The sequence below is a fragment of the Aspergillus vadensis genome (genome assembly GCF_003184925.1).
Source record: "Aspergillus vadensis CBS 113365 unplaced genomic scaffold BO88scaffold_36, whole genome shotgun sequence".
Classification (NCBI taxonomy): Eukaryota; Fungi; Ascomycota; class Eurotiomycetes; order Eurotiales; family Aspergillaceae; genus Aspergillus; species Aspergillus vadensis.
Window position 1 is genome coordinate 221,633 of NW_020292074.1, and position 20,578 is coordinate 242,210.

At 49.3% G+C, this 20,578-nt stretch overlaps 8 protein-coding genes across 8 annotated transcripts; 3 read left to right on the top strand and 5 right to left on the bottom strand.

Annotated features, from left to right (window-relative positions):
• Positions 1–1,230: 1,230 nt before the first annotated feature.
• Positions 1,231–2,317, top strand: BO88DRAFT_398604 (zinc-regulated transporter 1; the record flags this gene model as incomplete). The annotated part of the gene is made up of 1 exon (XM_025705330.1): positions 1,231–2,317. The coding sequence occupies one exon, from the start codon at positions 1,231–1,233 to the stop codon at positions 2,299–2,301; it is 1,071 nt and encodes a 356-aa protein (XP_025557612.1). The 3' UTR covers positions 2,302–2,317.
• Positions 2,318–3,900: 1,583 nt separating this feature from the next.
• On the bottom strand, positions 3,901–5,484 carry BO88DRAFT_352521 (cytochrome P450; the record flags this gene model as incomplete). The annotated part of the gene is made up of 4 exons (XM_025703592.1): positions 3,901–4,251; positions 4,319–4,552; positions 4,611–4,674; positions 4,724–5,484. The coding sequence occupies 4 exons, from the start codon at positions 5,482–5,484 to the stop codon at positions 3,901–3,903; spliced, it is 1,410 nt and encodes a 469-aa protein (XP_025557613.1).
• Positions 5,485–6,467: 983 nt separating this feature from the next.
• BO88DRAFT_458704 (ABA 3 protein) lies at positions 6,468–7,601 on the top strand (the record flags this gene model as incomplete). The annotated part of the gene is made up of 1 exon (XM_025711060.1): positions 6,468–7,601. One exon carries the CDS (start codon positions 6,468–6,470, stop codon positions 7,599–7,601), a length of 1,134 nt encoding a protein of 377 aa, XP_025557614.1.
• Positions 7,602–9,258: 1,657 nt separating this feature from the next.
• BO88DRAFT_408980 (uncharacterized protein) lies at positions 9,259–10,151 on the bottom strand. Its single transcript, XM_025707842.1, has one exon. The coding sequence runs from the start codon at positions 10,040–10,042 to the stop codon at positions 9,410–9,412; it is 633 nt and encodes a 210-aa protein (XP_025557615.1). The 5' UTR covers positions 10,043–10,151; the 3' UTR covers positions 9,259–9,409.
• A 1,813-nt stretch (positions 10,152–11,964) lies between these two features.
• BO88DRAFT_447476 (uncharacterized protein) lies at positions 11,965–12,570 on the bottom strand (the record flags this gene model as incomplete). Its single annotated transcript, XM_025710373.1, has 3 exons — positions 12,200–12,570; positions 12,071–12,138; positions 11,965–12,010 (listed from the first exon to the last, which is right to left on the bottom strand). The coding sequence occupies exons 1-3, from the start codon at positions 12,332–12,334 to the stop codon at positions 11,965–11,967; spliced, it is 249 nt and encodes an 82-aa protein (XP_025557616.1). The 5' UTR covers positions 12,335–12,570.
• A 1,179-nt stretch (positions 12,571–13,749) lies between these two features.
• Positions 13,750–15,457, bottom strand: BO88DRAFT_447477 (nuclear transport factor 2 family protein). The gene is made up of 2 exons (XM_025710374.1): positions 14,881–15,457; positions 13,750–14,817 (listed from the first exon to the last, which is right to left on the bottom strand). Exons 1-2 carry the CDS (start codon positions 15,097–15,099, stop codon positions 13,900–13,902), a joined length of 1,137 nt encoding a protein of 378 aa, XP_025557617.1. The 5' UTR covers positions 15,100–15,457; the 3' UTR covers positions 13,750–13,899.
• A 1,565-nt stretch (positions 15,458–17,022) lies between these two features.
• On the bottom strand, positions 17,023–18,474 carry BO88DRAFT_458708 (uncharacterized protein; the record flags this gene model as incomplete). Its single annotated transcript, XM_025711061.1, has 3 exons — positions 17,023–17,580; positions 17,631–17,734; positions 17,802–18,474. The coding sequence occupies 3 exons, from the start codon at positions 18,472–18,474 to the stop codon at positions 17,023–17,025; spliced, it is 1,335 nt and encodes a 444-aa protein (XP_025557618.1).
• A 904-nt stretch (positions 18,475–19,378) lies between these two features.
• BO88DRAFT_420069 (uncharacterized protein) lies at positions 19,379–20,152 on the top strand (the record flags this gene model as incomplete). Its single annotated transcript, XM_025708424.1, has 1 exon — positions 19,379–20,152. One exon carries the CDS (start codon positions 19,379–19,381, stop codon positions 20,150–20,152), a length of 774 nt encoding a protein of 257 aa, XP_025557619.1.
• Positions 20,153–20,578: the final 426 nt, after the last annotated feature.

The window sequence follows — 20,578 nt, forward strand, 5'->3', positions numbered from 1 at the left end:
AAGCCGGTCGGTCACAAGACTTGATCTTCCTTTATGCGCTGGAGCATGTCCTGCCACTGCAATGGCCAAGGAAAGCCTTCTGAGTAATCCACCACTGTCCTTTCCCTCCGGAAGCACTAACTACAACTGAATGTATATATTCAACGTGTCGCCAACGCTTGTCGCCATCGCTCCACAACAACTGAGACACGTCAGACCACTGAAGCTTAGCATACGATTTTAATTACCGCAGTGGTACAATGCGGATTGTTCTACTCTGAGATGTATGCGCCCGTGCAACGCTCGAGCATGACAGCTCATGCAGCCGACTCTTAAATTCCCTATCCGACCGCGGACGTGAAGATGCCATGCATGGAATATAACGATCCATAACCTTCCCTTCCCCCTCCACGCTCAAGCACCCTCATATCAGAAGTTAGGCTAAGACGCAAATATCCCACGGCACCAGCAGGTGGCCGTTCATTGGCCTCGGATCCGAGCCCTCGGGTGGAGATGTGTATTCGGACCGCGTGTGGATGCAAAAACACACAATCGACCTTGTCTGACTGCATGGGTTGAGCGTGGGGCGGCACTCTCGCCAGCTAGGAAAATTCAGCCAGTGAGGCCTACGAGGGCGGAACCATGGAGTGACCCAAACCTTGGAAAGTGGAATCCGCGCGAGGACCTTGGGAGACAACTTAACCCGGGCTGCATCTCACGCATTTTGTTCGCCAGCTTGATTGGCCTGCAGATAAGCGACATCCCCATCAGCCCTATAGGGCGCTCGTTCATTCCGGCTCACGGGGGGATGCTGCTCAGCCCTACCAATTTGTTTGCGAATGATATTGCCAGGAATGTCAGCAAAGGGCTTTTCAGTTTTTCAAAGATACAGAGCTTCTACGCGATGGTCCATCGAAAGGTCATGAACCGATGAGATGATTGAGGATGTCTGTATCCTGTTAAGAGTCGAGCGAGGCAAATTTGGCTAGCCATCCAGACAGACCTTAGTTAATGGCTATCCCTGTCAGCCTACGCCTGTCGAGACTACTGCGGCCCACAATGGAGGGCACCTGGTTCGCCATCGTCAAGCCAGGCACTCCCCTAGACACCACCATTTCCTTCAGCTACACCCCAAGGTCCTCACTCAGCATGCTATAAGATGAACCATCTACAGCTAGATTTTCATTATGTCCTCTCCAGTCAATCCTCACTTCAGTGCTTTCCTCAGACTCCTCTCCCCATCTGGTCGCCATGGCTATTTTCAATGCTTCCGACGTGAACCTCCACACGGCCAGCAAAGAGGACGTGTTGTGCTACTATGCCATCTCTGAAAATGACTACAACGGTCATATGGGGGCCCGCATCTCATCCATCTTTGTTATCCTCTTCGTCTCCACAGCCTTTACCTTCTTTCCCGTCGTGGCTAAGAGCATGCCCCGCTGGAAGATCCCTCACAATGTCTACATCTTCGCTCGCTACTTCGGTACGGGTGTCATCCTAGCAACAGCCTTCATTCATCTGCTTGATCCGGCCTACAAGCGCATCGGACCCAAGACCTGCGTTGGCGTTTCCGGAAACTGGTCCCTATACTCCTGGTGTGCCGCTATTGTGCTCTGCTCCATCACTCTTATCTTCCTTCTTGATCTCGCCGCCGAGGTCTACGTCGAGAACAAGTATGGCATGCACCGAGAGGAGAACGCCACGGACGCCTTTATTTCCGGTGATCCGACCAGCGCGCATGTACACCCCAACCCCGAAGATGGTCGCATGTCCGCAGAAAAGACCTCCCCCACGGCAACCTCCGCAGAAACCTCGTCCGAGCAAGGTGAACGCTCCTTCAGACAACAGATTGCCGGTTTCTTGATCCTCGAGTTTGGTATCATCTTCCACTCGGTCATCATCGGGCTCAACCTTGGTGTGACCGGCTCTGAATTCGCGACCCTCTACCCCGTGTTGGTTTTCCATCAATCCTTCGAGGGTCTGGGTATCGGTGCCCGACTTTCTGCCATTCCCTTTGGACATCGCAAGTGGCTCCCTCACCTGCTGTGTCTGGCGTATGGCCTGACCACTCCGATCTCGATTGCGATCGGCCTGGGCCTGCGTACTGCCTACAACCCAGGCTCGAAGACATCCTTGATCGTACAGGGAGTGTTCAATGCCATCTCAGCAGGAGTGCTGATCTACAGTGCTCTGGTGGAACTGCTGGCACGCGACTTCATTTTCGACCCGTGTCGTACTCGTCGTCGCTCCAAGCTGCTGTACATGGTGTTCTGTACGTTGTTGGGGGCGGGCATCATGGCCTTGATCGGAAAGTGGGCGTAGTTGCCTCGAAGTGTGTATGACAGTAAATTGCTACATCTGAAAAGATACCCTCAACTCTATTTCTAGTCACTGCATAATGGATACTATCGTGCTTTTCTCTTTCGATATATTCGTTTGTTGCTGTAGTATCCCTCTTCTCGTTCTGCACACTGGATAAGACATCTGCCGGTCGCTTCAGCCAAAGCTGTCGAGGATTGGCTCTTCAGGTTGCCTCCAAGAAGTATGCCACAGTAATTCTTAACCAGCCGACTGTGTAACCTTAGATACTCACTGGGCTCGCCTCCATCTCTGGATATACCCAGCCACTTATTCACGTACGCCACACTAGCACCGCCATGCATATTGCCTCATTCGGAACTCGGCCATATTCCGAGGTGTATTCAGTGCCTGAGGCAGTAATAAATTATGACGGCTTCGTCGCCGATATGTCCTATGCTTTACTACTATTGCATCGGGTATGCTTTCTATGAGGATCTGATCAAAAGACAAAACTGTCACATTTCGGAATGGCATCTAGGATGACGAACTTTGACGTTTCCCTCACACATACTATGCAATTGGCTGGTCCGATCTCAATCCTAATGTTTCTTCCATCGACCAGTTCCATGCTACGGGAATACCCTATGCAGCGCTCAGTGTATTCACCCGTATGGGCAAGGTGCATATTTTCCACCACACCTTGATCGACCACACCTTGCTTCTTTCGACTTCAGATGCCGTACAGATGCGATGCGCTGGAAAAGTGCGTCCAGGCGAAAACGTCATCCTCATCCCTCTCGGCCCAGTAAATGGTGACCGTTAGTTTCTCTGAAAAGGCAAGGTCACACGTCGCAGCATGATGTAACAGGTCTGGTCTTCAGCATACAGCAGCCTTGAGTGTGCCACCGTTAAAATCAGTGGCAGTCGTTCTGCAGAACCCAGGCACCACCTTCTCTCCTGAAATTGCGTCGACCAATTGCACTAATGGACATCGTCAGTAAGGTACTGCGATCATTCATCCACCTCTACGCGTACCTTGTGCGCTAGAGGAATGCAGCATGCCCTCAAAGGGTCATCTGACACCTTCATCTTTGCAGTTCTTCCTTTCTATCACCTATGCCATGTCCAGTCAGTGATATCCCGACAGGCGTGGTAGGACAAATATTTTAGCTCTTTCTGTAAGAAGCTTTAAGTAGTACGACCTAACCCTTGAGAAAACCGAGTTGCAATTACACATTATGATGAGCGGCATCATTGCATTTGTCATCGAACCTATACATCTATTGCTGGAGTAATTAGCTCTCTAATGTGGTAAGTTCAACTGCGGATTGAGACATATTATTTGTAACTTATACACATCCAAGACAAGATTATGTCTGAAATAATACTGTAGATACGTAGGTGAAGGTTCTATGTTCTCACAGTCAAGCAAAGGATAATTCTCCCTCATTCATCACTAACACCGACTAGTAAATCACAGTCCACTTTCTGTTACCCTAAGCTTCATATTCGACTCGAGAAAAGCACCATAGCTCTGCACTTCATGGTTCACTCGCCAGGGGTTCACTGTCTGAAAATCGAAATTGCGGAATAACTACAAGACTAGTAAGCGAACGGTGCCTAATTGGTCTCAAGTGAAAGGATACGTGCCTCGAATGTTACCTTTGCAAGCTCCATAAGGACAATGTGCTTGCCCAGGCATTGATTCTGTCCATGGCCAAAGGCTAGTTCAAGATTTCTTTTCCTCTCATTGCAGGTATCTTCATCCTGATCCATAAAGCGTTCAGGTCGAAAGACCTCGGAGTCATTCCCGAACAGCGATTTAGAATGTAAAAGAGACGATATGTTCATGCAAATATTGGTGCCACTGGGAATGAACTGCCCATGATATTCAACACCGCCTGAGGGCACGACTTTGGGAAAGAGCCCCAGGATGGGCGGTCGCATGCGAATGCTTTCGAGAATAACGGCCTAACGTCCCATTATTAAATCAGTCTGGTCAGGCTTTTGTAAGTTAGGGATAATGAAAGGATCTAACCTGAAGATACGGGAGGTCTATGGCGTCTTGGTTGCTAATAGGGCTGCTGACAGGCCCCTTTCTGATAGTTTCGAGAACCTCGTTCTTGAGTTTTGAGTAGACAACAGGAGAACTTATGATGTGAATCAAGATGGACCGTATAGTAGACGCGGTGCTTTCAGTCCCAGCAATGATTGTGAAGAGCCCCTCGGCTTCACACTCCTCCTGGGTCAATCCATGGCGGATGAAAGATTCCTACATCGCTGTTAGAACTCGATTCCGTCGAGAAATATTGCTTTAATTGACAACATACCATCATATCCCCTTTGCTATTGTCCAGAGTAGAGAACTTCTCCCGCACATGTTTACGAGCAACTCTGTCAGGTTGTCAGTACTCAAGTCGACACACAAGCGAGCTGTACATACCCCATCAAGGCACCGAAGCCATGAGAGTCCGTTGGGCGAGGGCCTAACAGCTTCAGAAATGGCTTGGAGAAAATAATTCTTCGAATCCACGGCACATCTGCCACTATAGACATTTGCGGCCAGAGGGAGTGCACTTCTTTGAAGAAGCCATAACGATCTTTCTCTGCCTGGAGAAAGCCAAATTCTTGCCCAAAGGCTAGCTTTGTGATAACATCCATGGTAAAGTAGGAGCTAATATTGACTATGTTTAAAAGCGGTGCATCATCCCCAGGCACAGCGTACTTCTGCCGTAGCAGATCAGTTAATTTGGTTACCTGGCGATCAACCCCATGTTCCAAAGCAATTCCCGTCTCGCGGCCGGAGTAGCCTGCATGGACGCGTGCTCGTGCCTTCTTGTGTCCGTCATTACTTAGGATAGTAAACAGGATATCGTAGTACGGGTTGAACCGCCCAGTGAGATACCATTCACCGCGAGTAAATGTGCTTCGAGTTGATGACATGGAGCGGATAATGTCCGGGTCATCGGTCATGATCTCGTTCGGACCAATCCGAACCAGCGGGCCATATTTTCGATGTAGCTCGCGGTGTACCCAGTACTGTTTTCCGCTATATGTCGACCGTCCCAGCCAGAGGTAGGAGAAATGGGCTAGCCAGCTGGGCGCTGGAAAGTTGCGGAGCCGATACCACGCTAGGGTGGAAGTAAGGGCATACCATCCAAACAAGGCGAATGCTGTCAAGGCGGCAAGATTGTAGAAATCCATGGTGAGGGTGTAGTCTGTCTCAAACTAGTCGAAGTGAAGGGAGATGGTACGAAAGCAGGAATTTCAGTCAACGCGGTGGAGAGCGAAGGAGGTGCTTTCCCTAAACGTGGCATAGAACATCATCACCTGACTGATTTCGATATGAAAATGCTCATGCATACATATATGTGCCAATATCTGTGAATCTAGCCTATAGCCCGTCGTGCATATCTGCTCTCTGCTCATTGGGGTAACCTGTTTACGTCATGCCATTCTGCACAAAATGGTCTGGTGGAGCGGAGGGTATTTAGACGCAAGGGATACATGTTTGACACATCGCGATCGGCTCCCCACAATAGCCTGATAGACAGGATCTTCAGACGGTTAGAATTCAATCTGGCAGGGTGCCTTATCAGCAGCAGGATAATCTTCAACATCATTAGTATGATGGCATAGTCAGTACTACAATAAAGAAGCCATTTGCTAGGCACATTCTGCTAGCGTATAATTGCACTCAATTGCTAAATGAACATGAAACTTCATGCTAAAACGAAGATCATTGTGTACAGCAGGCATTCAGAGCAACTTCACGCGAACATAACGGCCTAGGGTAGCTAATTTTCCTGTCGTCCTAAAAGCTACCTCACTAATGTATATCTTCGGAGAGGACCCCGACCGGTAACAGAACGCAAGGGATATCTCTAAAACTTGCTCGTAAAATATTCGCCAGGAACATAGAGGACAGCATCTCCGTGCGAGCAAGAAGTGGGAACAAAATGCGGTTGATGTATGTAACTAAAAAGGGTAACCCACGTCATGAGACTAGTTTACAAGAAAAAGCATAAACCCATACGCGTCGAGTTAATGCAACAGTATCTCTATAAATCCGGCGTGTGACTGTAGACTTCAGGTAAATAGAGAGAACTAGTTAGAGGCTGAGCAAGTCAGAATATCAATTTGAACATCGAAAGGTCTAAAGCTAGCATTGTGCAAGACAAGCCAAGATGACAATTCAGAACGAATGGTACTACCCCGATGATATCGCCCATGACCTTGATGGGATTGACCTACCAAAAGACACCAAGGACGAGGTCCTGGCGTGCGCTTGGGAGTACTCACGGTCCGTAATCCCACAGTACACGAACTGGGTGCGCTATATTGCATTTATGCGCATCATTACCATGGGGATCATTGCCGAGTTTCAGGGTACCATGGTCGATGTCACTGCTGGGCCAAAAATCCTCAATTATGATCTCGATGAAGTTCTAGATGAACTTTTCCACGGCACCCCTGGGCATCTTGATATGGCCCGCGAATACAAAACCTTTCTTTTGATTACATCTCAAAAAGTCACTCACGCCAACAGCGAACTATTCCGCCGATATGTCAACGCTCTTGTCAGCTCACCACAGCAGTGGTTTCGGATGCGAGACTGCGATGCCCTAGCTCGATTTACCATAGCTTCTGCCCTGGCTTGCAACGATCTCCTTGACACTTGGTTCACAGATGCGCAATATGATATTTTCTGCGAGATCGGTGATACTATGTATGACGCCGTGGCTTTCTATAAGCATCGCTCTGAGGGAGAGACAAACAGTACCTTTGCCTACATGCCAGAAGACCATCGCATTGATGCCTTTCACCGGGCACGACAGGTTCTCTGGGCGATAGACCTGGCAATGGCTGGTACACCTGGGCATCTCGCTGTTACCAACTTCCTACGCAGCTTTGGTGGCCCCATCCATATGATGATGCGGCGGTACCGCTTCGTGGAGGAGGACCTTACAGTGGGCAAGCGTGAGACCAAAGAGGTTATCAACCAGACACGTCTCAACAAGAAGCTTTGGAATCGCATCGACAGGAGAAAGACCGATATAGCCGAAGATATTGAGCATTACAATAGGTCCATGGCGAGAAGCGATGAGTTCATGTTCCGTGGTTTGGCGGACTATCTTGATGGGGCGGACAGCCAACATTGCCCTGAGTGTATATATCGTGAGGTCTACGGTGCCCAAAGGGACCATTGCTTTGGAGGTGTGCAGCTCTGTGATCAGTGTCGTCTTGAATGGGGGCATTTCCTCGAGACTCTCCCCGACCGTGCCAAGCGAGCTTTCCCACATCTGAATTTGAGGGTTTAAAGTCTTCCCTAATGCTACGAACAATTTCGACTTATAATTGAAGCTGCGAGTGATAGAGGCTAGCCAGAGCAGAGCCATATAGTAGATTGCCATTATGATGCCTGCAAGGAGCCCAGCCAAAAGCGCGCAGAGACGCTTACACACAAAGAATGGGTTAAGTGAAGAAATGAGCCATTATTAATTTCCTCTTCTCGTACCTTCCATCGTATCCTTCCTCCAAACGCACTGTCGCTCCTTGGGACCTAGTGTGCCTAAACAATACCCTTGCGTCCTACATTTAATCACCGATTTTCCTCAGCCCCACCCAAACTCGAATATAGTCTTCTGCACTTCCGTGGTTACGGGAACTTCATGCATCCATGATTTGCGGTATAATGTACGTGCTAGCACGTCATGCCGATCATAGGAATGTTACTTGGACATACAAGCAGCAAAGCCACCATGATGATAGCCTTTTCCGCCCTGCTGCATCATCATCAGATTCGACAGATGTTGTCACTCGCAAGGCCCTCAACCCGCACCCCATCGACATAGACAGTGTATCGGGATAAGGATAGCACTACAAAAGCATACTCTTGTGTCTCCTCCCATTATTCTTACCTGATTACCCTTGACCTCAGTTCGTACTCCAACCCTACCGAAAGTTTTCATTTCCCAAAAATGCCCTTTACCTACGCAGCACCTTCTCCCCTACCATTGTCCACGTCTATAACGTCACTGATAGATACCATAAGTCCTATACCCCCGCGATGCAGAAGTCAACCTGGACTATTTCATCAACGTCCAGATACCCTTAGCAAAAATGCTCTGTGGCAAGGATGTGCTCTTCTCATGGGATTCACATTCCCCTCTGATGCACCGTACTGCTTCCAAGCCAATGTGACCTGGACCAGTGCTGAGGCAAATGCCGCCGCGATGTCGGGCGAAAATGGGAAAGTGTTGATAGATGGTGTTGAGAAGTACGCCAATGCACGGCCGTCTTTATGACGCGAGAAGAAGTGGCTCGAAGTATGGCTGTATGAAGAGGGAAAGGTCGTGTGAGACACCTCTAGGCATAGCTACTACCTAGGAGAATATCACAGGGTTCCGCCTATTTGTGCTATAGTATAGACCCAAGCACAGTATTGCCAGATTTGACCGCTTGCCTGACCGCCAAAAGCGGCAGAACATCAGCGACCTCGCAAAGAAAAGTGCGGATATAGGCGGATATAGACGGATATACTTTTCAACAACTCCGAAATGACCAGTCAGCATTCTGTATATTTTTTGACCGCCTTGGGGAAGTGGTGGCAGAATCCGATGTCTTCTTGTGGGAATGTATGTCGGCCTCTGGGGCCACTCCTATTTTACTTGAACTAGTACCAATTCAACGATGTTTCTCTGCCTGCTTGTTTAGTACGTATCAACACTTTGAGATGTATGATGTTGCCAGGAAAGCATAACAAGCATCACTGCATTACTATTCTACTGTGCGCTTTATGGTGGTAGTTACCTACCATCCTTTTCCTGTGCCAGTACTTCAATTAAACAAACTCCAATCCTCTTGCAATTGTCTTAATTACACTTTCAGTCAGATAAGGGTATTCAAAGAAGTTAGGCATGCATCCGTAACAGCATTCAATTACTTGATAACTTAGGGTATACAAGAAGCGACGCATAAAGCATGGTAAAGGAACAAGCAACCGACAACTTCATTATTATGTAGCAACTGCAGTGCTACCGCAAGTATCATTTGATCCTTCCCACATTAAGACCAATAACAACCAAGGTTTTTTCCATAAACAGTTCGATCCTTCGATTGATCAATCCTAAACCCAAGCCGCAGCAACCATAGCAGCGGCCGCAACAGGCGCCGCCGTAATCATGGCCGCGACAGGAGCCCCGACACCAACAGCAGCATCCGGGGTCTTCGTAGCGGCAGGCTCGGTGAACGACTTGACACCCCCCGTGACAACAAGGGAATAGTATCTGCTAGTCGGGCTCTCATAGGTAGACTTGGTCGACGTCGACGAAGCGTACGTCGCGCCATCGTCACTTCCACTGAAACCCGCGCTCATGGTGCAGCTCGCCGATTCAGTCCATGACTTCAATGAGCATTCGTAAGACAGAGTCACGGTGACATCGAAGCTGGTGGTCTTGTCCGACGTCGAAGCAGTGTATACTTGGCTGACACTGACGGTTTCCGGGCCTTGAATGATAGTGTATGCGTCCTTCATGTCGCAGTCTGTCTTGGGGGCGTCTTTGAGACAGCTCATTTTGTAGGTGGTTTTCACGGCATTGATGCCTGCGACGCTGGCGCCGGTGCTGGTCCAGCCGCCGTATTCAGGGAGGTCCACCGACCAATAGGGCATGAAGTAGCCGACTACTGTGGTGCTGTCGTCGTCGGCGTGAGCACCGCCAAGGAGGGTAAGGGCGGCGGCGAGGAGGTACGAGGTGCGCATGGTGGCTGCTGAGATGAATCTTGATCTGTCTCCGGTGTTCTGGGATTTGGATGAAGTTTGCTGTTTAATAATTCTCCGTAGAGAGGAATGAATGATGAATGGGGTGTAGTATCAGGGGAAAAGGCTTGAAAGGGGCGTTCTTATCCCCCTTTCTATAGCCTTGGCTGCAGAGCCAAGCTCATCTCATTTTCAGGTCATGCTGACGGCCCCAACATTGGTAGCTTTGGGAAATGACTCAAGCGAGTAGACAGTCGAATGGGCATCAAAAAGATTCTGTAGAGCCGCCTGGTTCGGACCTCTCTCCAGATAGGGTCCGCTATTACGAGAACCCCCCGGGCGCTATGACTGTCATGGGATGTGCTGATTGGGTATGTCTCACTTGGTGGCATTTGGATGTAATTTAGCGCTGGAAATGAGGGTGCTTAGCGCAAGCTAAGGACCCTTAGGCCCATTTAACGCTTCGCTTCGAGACAAAGGTTCGTTATGGCTCGTGGCAATCACCAAAATCTTTTATGACTTTCGATTATTGGGGATCATTATTATATAGGTGGATAATTATTGGAACGTCGATGTTGTGGAAGGTCTATACTCACGGGTCAGGGAGTTGGGCTCCATGTACGGCTAGCCGGATCAGTCACGGAAGTCAGAATCAATGCAATTAACGACGGTTGGACCTCGGCGCAATTTATCCGTCAGAACTAGCCGCTGCATGGGAAATTGCATGTTTCCTAAATGGGTGCAGCAACTGTTCATGATGGTTGGTTCGGGTTTAGCGCTATTGATTCTGGTTTGTCTAATGTCCCTCTGGTCTGCTCTGCCACCACCAGATGACTGCCTGCTTCGCCAGCGATTAGCCGAGCGACGTCCGAGTCGCTGATTGTTGTAGTCTCACTCTTTCAGCCATGCTCTAGTGTCCAGCAAAGCATTGATCCCTTCACAAATGGCGCACAGGTGGTGAGGAGGCCGTAAGATAGCTTGAGACTACTAGGCTATAGCGGACGAGCCGTGGGGCGAGGATCACTCACGAACAGGAACAACAGTGCTAAGATCAATTCTCCGTGGACGATCCAAGCCCTTTAATGGACAGACATGATAACGGCCCGGTCGGATGTCTCGGCTAGAGCAGGGCGCTGTGCATCAAGTGCCAAGCTGCCCTCGGCGCCAGTCAATCCACAGCTGCACCCCATGTTAATGAGATGAGATACCAGCGTATATTTGCTTCGACTTTTGGAGACTTGAAGTAGGATGCTATCTCTAGATACCATCCATTCTCTGAAGTAATTGGTGACTATCCTAAGTTATAGTTCACTGGTGTAGCCTGTCTGTCCCTTTTACGAACTGATTGATGGGAATAATACCTTACTAATATTACTAGAGTACCCCAAACTAGTACTATAAATATATATGTCACTGAAATCACGGATCAAACCAACGTTTTTTTAAATGGCTCAAGTGCGACAACACCGACTCTTGAAGGCGATCCACGATTGAAGGTGGTCTAGCAAGAAATTCCCTATACATATGTTACTATGCTTTCAGCGATGTGCCATCGATAAGCTTTTTGGTCATCGGGATCGACAACAAAACCGCAACCACTGCGATCTTGGCAGGTGTTCCATTTCCTTAGCCTTTCACTGTGTCGTCTAATGCATAAAATGAGCCATAATGTTCCTTTTTATGGGACCATCAGGTATTGGAGAGATTCTGTACAATGTAGTATGAAAAGAGAAAAGGCAGAATGGAATAAGAGCATATTGTAAAAATTATTGTGACATTGGGCTATGAAGACCAGGACGCGGACCTTCTATCACTTCAGTCTCCAGGCTAAAAACATGGTATAGTCATGATGCGAGCAATATTAACAGTACATGGACGTTAAGGGTCGTAGTATAGAAGATGGTCTATCCGCGTGATTATTTCATCTAGCAGCAGCATTCGCAGCATTCGAAGCAGCAAAGACCGGCGCACCTATTATCGTATGGTTAGTGTCGATCAATAGCATGTTAGACGATAGAAATATAAACATACACGCCACAGCAAACATCCTCGCCCTCACCACCACCACGCAGGCCCATCTGCATCGTCTCTTGCTGGCCCTAGAGGTATATTAGATTTGTTTTTGTGCTGCAAGGGGGTTCGAAGATGGGTGGGACGCACGGGTTGACCGGTGACGACCTGCTCGGTAACGGGAGCTTCCGGGGCGGAAGGCTGCTGCATGGTCATAGTGTTGGGGTTCCAGGTGGGCTGCTGGGTAGCAGACTCCTTGTTGGAAGACTTGAACCAGTCGAACATATTGGCGGTGGTTGTTGTTGGGGATTGTTTGCTTCTTTGCTTTTTCGGCAATGAAAGAGTTGGGAGATGGGAGAAGCTGACTTAAGCCGGAGTCACACGGGCAGATAAGGAGTTATCCGAGGGAAGGCGAAAGGGTATCTGAAATGCTAAAGAATGAAAAGGAGGAAAATAGGTACCGGGCGGGGGGCAGTTAGTAGTATTTATCCGTTGGCCATTTGGCAATCTGGGGGAGTCGGGGAGCCTAGCGGTCAGCCCTATTAGCATCCAAGGAGAAGGTAGGCGAGGTGATGACCTCACCGTTAGGCGCCGATAGATCGTGTCAACCGCTGGTGGGTTAGAAAGGATTGGGCGGGCGAAGCTGAGGAGAGACAGACAGTCAGTCGACCATTCCCAGTTGGTGGTTGCTATTCTTGCATCGGTTGCAGGTGGAGGTGACATCACTGGCTCAGCCCTGCCGAGAAGGATGAAGGTGGTACAAAGTAGTCACTGAGTGGATCAGACACGGTGGATGATCGGTGGCTCAGGGACCAGCCATTCAAATGGTTCAATACAGACATGGGTTGATTTGATAAATGAATAATAATGATTATTGTGATGAGGTGGAACACATCATAGCCACACTCCCAATCAGAGAGCATCCACTGGCGGTCAACTAAGCTTTTGGACAAGCTTCGCGACAAGGCTTGTCCAATGACAGGACCCAGACCAAGCCAGTTGTGGTCCTCCGTAATCTCACTCAACTCGAAATAGTAAAAGCACTGAGTAGTCCACTCATTAGTATTATTAGTAGAGATGTGAAGGATTTCTGTAGTAGCCGGTTATTTCCGCCCGTGGATCATCTTGGGAATTTACCCTACTTGGGTTTGCCCCCTTCCCCGGCGTATCGCCAGCCCTACAGCGACATACGTATTTTCCACGCCAATCAGGATCTTAAAGGATGATCATCACAGAAATAAAAACGGTTGTATTGGCTACTTAATTTCAGCAGAGGAAGAAAGCAAGATGTGGAGGACCGGTTTTGAGGGGAGCCATGACGCACGGAAGGGAAGGGAAGGGAAGGGAGGGGATTCATTGGGGCCAGTGAGTGGATGATGCAGTCTCTGCTAGTCCAGGCAACAGCCCTTCCCCCTGCTTCCTTTGAGTAACAACAACAGTCATTCGATTGATTATTACTAACCACCATATGAGACAGCTCGGAAATCGGAATGCTCTTCTTCCACTACTACTACTACTACCATTCTACTACTCTTTCTCCTTAGAAGTGACGGTCGCCAAGGGAAAATTCCAATAGTTTGCTGCAGGCCTCAGGTTTCCCGGACTAACTAGTAACTAGTGACCCAAACCCCGCTTTCAATTCATCTACTGGAGACATCTCTGTATCACACCCTAACATAAATCTGTAGACTATCACATGGAGCAAATAATGTGCATTAATCAGCTTGTCTCATGTTATTTACATCATTCAATAAAAAGTCTCGCCGTGCATCTGCGACCGACTCAGCCCCCACGCAGGATTACCATCATCCCTACTCAATGCTAAGTAGGGTAACGGGACTACGCCTCACTCAGCTGGTCTTGCTGCAGCAGTCGTTGCTTCTCCGATAAAACACGCCTTGCCTCCTTTGGCAACGCTTCCGACATCTGCGACCCTGCCGCATACTGACACACGTGCATGCCACAATCTTCCAGAGAAGCAACCCCATCGTGCACACCACCAATCCAGCAACGGCCCCCAGGAGTCCCGGAATGATGGCAGGCACCACGAGTCGCCAGAAGTCCCGGCGGTAATCCTTGTTACGCAAAGCCGTCGGTCGCAGAGATTTGTCCACCCCATACACCCGAAACGGGGAGTCGGGCGCAGCTTTGTCGGAGTCCGTCGTGGGGAGTTCTGGACTGTTCTCTTTAGCCTCTTGGTGTGCGGTGGTCTGTTCCGTGGGGAAAGGTCTGCCCTCCTTAGTCCCCCGGTGAGTTGCTGGTCGCTCCTTGGGATGATGGTGGTGATCATTGTGCTCGTGGTCGTCACTCTCCTGCGACTTGGGTCCTTTGTGAGGGCCGTGTCCTTTCTTTTCGCGCCAGGCACGGTACTTTTCCATAATCAAGTTCCAGTACTTGGCGTGCCAGACACAATTTCCATCGCCGTGCGCGTCATGGTAGTGGGGAAGTGGCTCCACGGCGATCTGAGTAATGTACAACTCGCCCGACTGCTGTGACGACAGTCGAACGCTGACAGTGTCTGTCGTGGCAGGGTGGCCAGAGAGATCGAAGAACTTGAGTTGCACGCGGTAGACGTCTTGCACCAGGGACCCATCCGGACGAGGGGGCATATATTCAATGTCCATGGCGTACTGCAGGAGCAGATGCTCCGGATTCTGACCGGATGCGTCCTGGTATCGGGTTGCCGGCAAATGCATGGGGAATGAACTAGGAAAGACGGTGACATCGTTGACAAATAGAGCATTGCTCTCCGTGCGGAGTTTCATCGCCTACATGGCTAGGTTAGTGATGCTTGGACCCTTTCCGACCGTCGTTAGTACGGGCGCACGTACCAGATATGCTTTAGAGGGATCCTTGGCCTCATCCTCCTTGGATCCTGGGATTGTAGCACAGGGAATATGGATCTCATGGCCGGTCACTATTGGGAAGGAGGCGTGCGAGTCCGCAAGAGCCATCTGGGGCACAGAAGCATCACCAGGATGACCGGCAACTGGACTGGCAGCACAGCTGGCCAGCCAGGCGCCCGCAAGGCACAGGAAATGGGTACGCATAATGACTGATGCGCAGCAAGAAATAAAGAAAATATGGATGGATCTGTAAAGAGTGACGGTTTGCCAAGATAGCAGTCGGTCAAATGGAAAGATTCATGAGGGGAATGGAACAGAACAGGAGAGACTAAATGACTAGGGGGGAGATGGCGGGGGAATCTGCAGATATGGCGTGTAGATAAGTATGACTATCACAAGCAGTGCAGTAGTACTAGTAGTAGGAAGAGGATGGGATGAGATGGATCAGGGACCTAATAGGCAGCCAGGTTTCAGTCGATCCCGTTCAAAGAGAGGGAATCCGCGGAGTCCGATGCAGCGACACATGCGCCCTATAAGGCTGACCACGCAATCCCGCCCGTCATCTTCCCTCCACCACCATCACCAGGCAGACTCAGACTCGACGATGGCCTTTTCTTTTCTATTTGGTCCCATGGTATCTGTGACTCTTCATTTCCCTTTTACGGAACCTTATTTCGTGGATGCCTACGCTGAACCATTGCTTGACCTAAGCTTGGCTCGGAAGCTTCCGAGGTATTTCCAGCAATGAGTGTCCACTCGTCAAATGGCTGGCCCCCTTTTTGTTCGGCTTCTAGCCCGTGTCTTAACTTGTCTACGCCACACAAGCTTTTTCCTGCCAGACCCTCTCTGTTGGCTTTAGCGCCAAGAAGACTCTGCTAGATCGAGGTCAACGTAGCGAGCAGTTTCTCCCCACTTGATTGGTGGGCGACGGAACTCACAGTGCCTTTCACACCGTGTTGCTTCTTTGGGTTGGCCAATGTCAGCTTCCTCCGAAGGTAAACGCTGCGGGGCAGATCCTATTTACTAGACTAATACGAGCAGGCAGACAGGATGATCGGCATCGTCGACGGTTATTCTGTGCATAACTTGTTTGGGTGTGGGTATGCGTGTGCGTATGATGATCTCCAGAATGCAATGCAACTCTTGAAACTCTTCATCTCGGCTATAGATACATATTTTCATTATACCTGGTGTTTCATCCTCACACGTGTTTACCCTCATCTTAGATGAACAGAAAACATACATGACAGGATCAGCCAAGGTTCAGATCCTGCGACGATCACTGCCCGAAAGGCCTGTCAGACCGCACGATCAGGGTCCTCGCGAACTTTGACACGATCTTGGCACGATCAGCACCCTGTCATTTTTTAAAAATTCATTCATAAAGATTCCTCTGCAGCCCAAATTTCTAGATGGTGCTTTGCTGCAAGGGAGTTTCGTTCTGACATGACAGGTCTTCTTCCGCGCTTGATATTCATGTCGTACCAACAACTCTTCATTCAATAGTCATTCTTTGTTTCTTCTATTTGTCATGTAGTACCTATGGCGTTCCTGCATATTCCTAATATTGCCTAGTCTTCAATCAGTTTGGGTCGCGTATCGCTACCTTTCGTCTCCTCGTTGGCTAGAAGGTTCCTCTGACACATTGACAGGCTTATGTCTGGCAAGATTGGGAGGTTACGAACTCTAATCAAGACAGCGGCAATTCCGTGTCTCAGATGCATCGCAGGGTCCGTCCCGCGGTGGCAGTGCCAGCCACCAGGATCGTGTCTGCCTAGTGCCTACAGTAGAGATTCGGGGGGGTTATGTTTGAACCTAGGCGCGAAGTTTCACCCGTCTGGTCGGTACTAACTAAAGTGATAAAGTGACACGGATTTTGTACTTCGCTCCCATCTTGGGCCCGTGGTATATACCATGTATGAATATCCATCAACGCCATGCCCGGTCAAATTTTCGGTGCTGAAGGTACCTACATTATCTATGTCTATATAATCATCCTACCATACCAACCCAATCATCGAGCCTTAAATCCGCTTGTGAGGTTCACTGACCGAAAGGCATGTTGTAGCCCTCCGCTATAGCGGAAGTATGTCTGTGACTCATCTTCAGCCACCAAAGAATGCTCCTCTACTCTCCCGGAGGCAATCGGACGACAGGAAGGTGGGCTATTTCTCTTGGGTACCACCAGCTACCCACGCCTGCATTATAATACAAGTGTGGCCGCCTGCACAAGGCGCTAGCCGTTCTAAGGTGTAGCTCCTGCTGCCAATTGGGCCAATAAAGAGGGATATCGATGGTGTTGCTGCTGAGGCCCCATTCCTTGATACGAACCTGATCCCAGAACACATAGCCCTGTCGACGGAGCTCACACATAGAATGATGGCCAACTTGCCTAGATACGCCTCCATTCAAGTTTGTTGGGGCCATAATCGTATGCCATGCCTTAGCTGGGCCCGGATCGGATCCGACATACCCTGTATCTTGCCAATCGATAGTTTGCCCCTCGACTTCGCATGTAAGTGATGGATAAGCGTGGAATACATTCTGAGACTCCCAGATAGCCCTGAATATGTCGGGTAGCGAAGACATGAAAGGCTTGCCAAACAATTCGTTGGCGAGTAGGTTATGCTGGTCAAATGTTTGAGCTGTGACGAGGTCCCCAATATACCGCAGGCCGTGGCATAGCTGACTGTGGTCAGATCAATACACGCTCTACGGGTCTGTGTAGAACTCACTAGAGTCCCTACAGGCGATGGGTCTGTCATTAGGTAGGCATTGCTGGAATAATACCAGATACCCTCGGTGGTCCAAGTCCTATTCTCTGCGAATGGCCGCAAACCTTTTTAACAATCAGATTTCGGAGCTTGTGTGACCCGGTCTAGAAAATGGAAGAAAGAGACACCCACAGATGGCCACACTCCGAAAGAGATACTCACTGACTGACAGTATCTGCTCAAGTTCCCACGCGGGGAAGTGACGGAAATAGTAACCCCATTGGTCACTTATCAGGAAGTCCGGTGAACACTTGGAATAGTTCGCATACGGCTCACGCATCCTAAAAAGATGGCGATGGGTCTCGAAACGGTAGAGCGCCCTTGCTACTCGACACTTCTCTGAGGATGTTGGTTGATATAAAGGCATAGGCGGGTGGGTTCTCCCCTGCATTGGGTCGGATATTGCCTGCCTGAGAAAGTGCCTGGTGAAATATCGGACCCAGCGATATAATTTAGTGATTTTGAAAGCAGACTGGGGGTTTAGACGGAATGATGAAGAGATTGCGCGGGTCCGATGCCGGTAGATGATGGAGTGCACTTCATCCTGCGTCCACACGCCCTCCACAGTGGATGCGTCGAAGGCGAAGAAGGCATCTGGGAAGAGCGCCGGTGGAATCTTTTGCGCTAATATCTGCTTCAAGATGTGGCTTTCAGCGCCAATGAAGGCAAAGTATAGCGCAGAATGCGTCAATTGGGCCGATTTAAGGGACTCGAGATCTGGAAGATTGCAAAGAATGGCTTGGATGAGCTCCACGGGCAGGGCACATAACGAAGGCTGGCTTGAACTATAAACCGGGAGGTCCATCGCGCAAAATAATATTCTGTCGTAAGGATATGTTGATTATAGTGTTGATAGAGGTTTGATGCTACAACCAGGATCGGCCAGAAAGAAAACCACTACATATTATGGTCTTTCATGATTCAGAGAAGGAAGCACCGGGTCTTCTTCAACCCGCGTTGGGAAATCACCACTGGCAGTGTACATGCAGATTATATAAAAATATATCAACGCCTAAGGCATTTGCTCCCAGTATTGAAATTAGGTATGGTTCTGTTTGGGTGTAGTTTCTAATTGCTGCACCTTTCGAGCGCCCGACGCCAAAGACCATCAGAGACTAAGAAGTAATCGCTGTCTCTAAATAACGGAAGCCCGAGCTTACCTGAACACCCATTTTCATACAACTAGTAAAGGACAGTTTCTCCTGGGCGACACATGGCCGCTACAGTATATGCCAAAGCAACAACGATTTACTAGATTTCTTTTCACTACACACCATAACTACTCATCTACCACCACCTCCAACACATGCAACTCAAGCTGGCATTTTCCAGTAGAGTAGTAGTATACATTGACCGAGAGAGAATCTAACTGCAGTAATTCAAACACGAATAGTACCATACCCACAATTGCTTGACTGGGTACTTGGTCTTCCATCAAATTAGCCATCAAGCATGACTATTGCAAACATTCCCAGCATCTACAAAACACTCTCCATCAAGTGAAGTAGAACGAGTGAATTAATCCCACGGCCACAACTTAACTTCAATATTCTTTCACTCAAATAACACTGACTGCCTACCTTAAAGACGCCTTCATCTCCCCCTTTCTACCTTCCTCCCTCTTCCATCCACTCACACCTTCCTTCCAATCTCCCCAACTTCTAAACCATCATCATCTATCTCAAAGACCCCAATCATCTCCATCAACGATGGACGACACCAAGATCAATATCAAACGGGAGACCTTTAAGGACTCCCTCTCCAAAGCCCTGACCAACCGTGCCGCGTCAACCAAGTTCCCCTTCGCCATGACTCCCTCCACCTCCTCCGCCGCGCCCTCGGTTGTTTGGCCATCTTCCAGCTCCACTCCGCAGAAGAAACGTCCTATACTTTCCCCAACTCTCGCAACCCGGGACGCGAAGCGCACCACTACCACTACCTCGACCACCACCACCAAGCCTACCATCCCCGCCCACCTCCTCGCTAACCTGAAGGTCCTGGTGGAACAACTCGAATCCGCAACCACTCCCGCCACCGCCGCCACCGGAGCGGAATCGACCATCTGCCCCGAAGATAACCTCCATGAGTGGGGAAATCCCAAGCAGAAGTACGAAAATTGGGATGGTACTCGCGAGAATCTACCCTGGGTGGACACCGCTCTCGACATCATCAAGCAGGGCGAAAAGGTCTATGAGAAGAACCTCAAGGCATATCAGGATATTGCTGACAAGCTAATGGCTCTGGGGGAGCAAGCACAGGACATTCGGACCGAGATGGACGTAGTGTGTGCGAAGCTTCATTGTTTTCATGAGGCTTGTCTTGATTTGCAGATTGAGGTGGGCAATATCTCGTCTCAGGAGGTGTGCGATATCACCAGGCTGTCGTTGGAGGCGCTTCTCGAGGCTCATGCGGGTGATGTGGAGGGGTGTGCGACTGTGAAGAAGGAATTGGGGAAGAAAGATGACGGATGGGGTGGTTGGTAGTTGTGGTTCCCTGTGAGAGGGTTTATGGGAACAAAGTTCTGCAGATTTGGGTAGGGTTGGTAAGTATGCTTGAAGTTGGAGCTGGAGCTGGCTCTAGCTTTGGCTGGGTAGGCTGATGGGTCTGGGGTTGGATGGTTGGTTGTTCTGCTGGCAGCTGGTGATTCTGTGGTTACATTGGCGTTATTGTTTCTTTTCTTCGAATGGGATTAATACTCTGCTCCCACAGTAAACTGGTAGTATGCAATTGGTCATGTCATTCTTTTATCAATCATCTCAGCTATTCTAAATTCCAACGAGTCCACGGACAGATCAAAACCGCTCTATTATTATCATTGCATAGAAGGGGAAACAAAATAGAACAACACTCAAACAGGTCCATAAATGTACAATCCCATGGAACCACGCGCTTGATAACACGACATAATC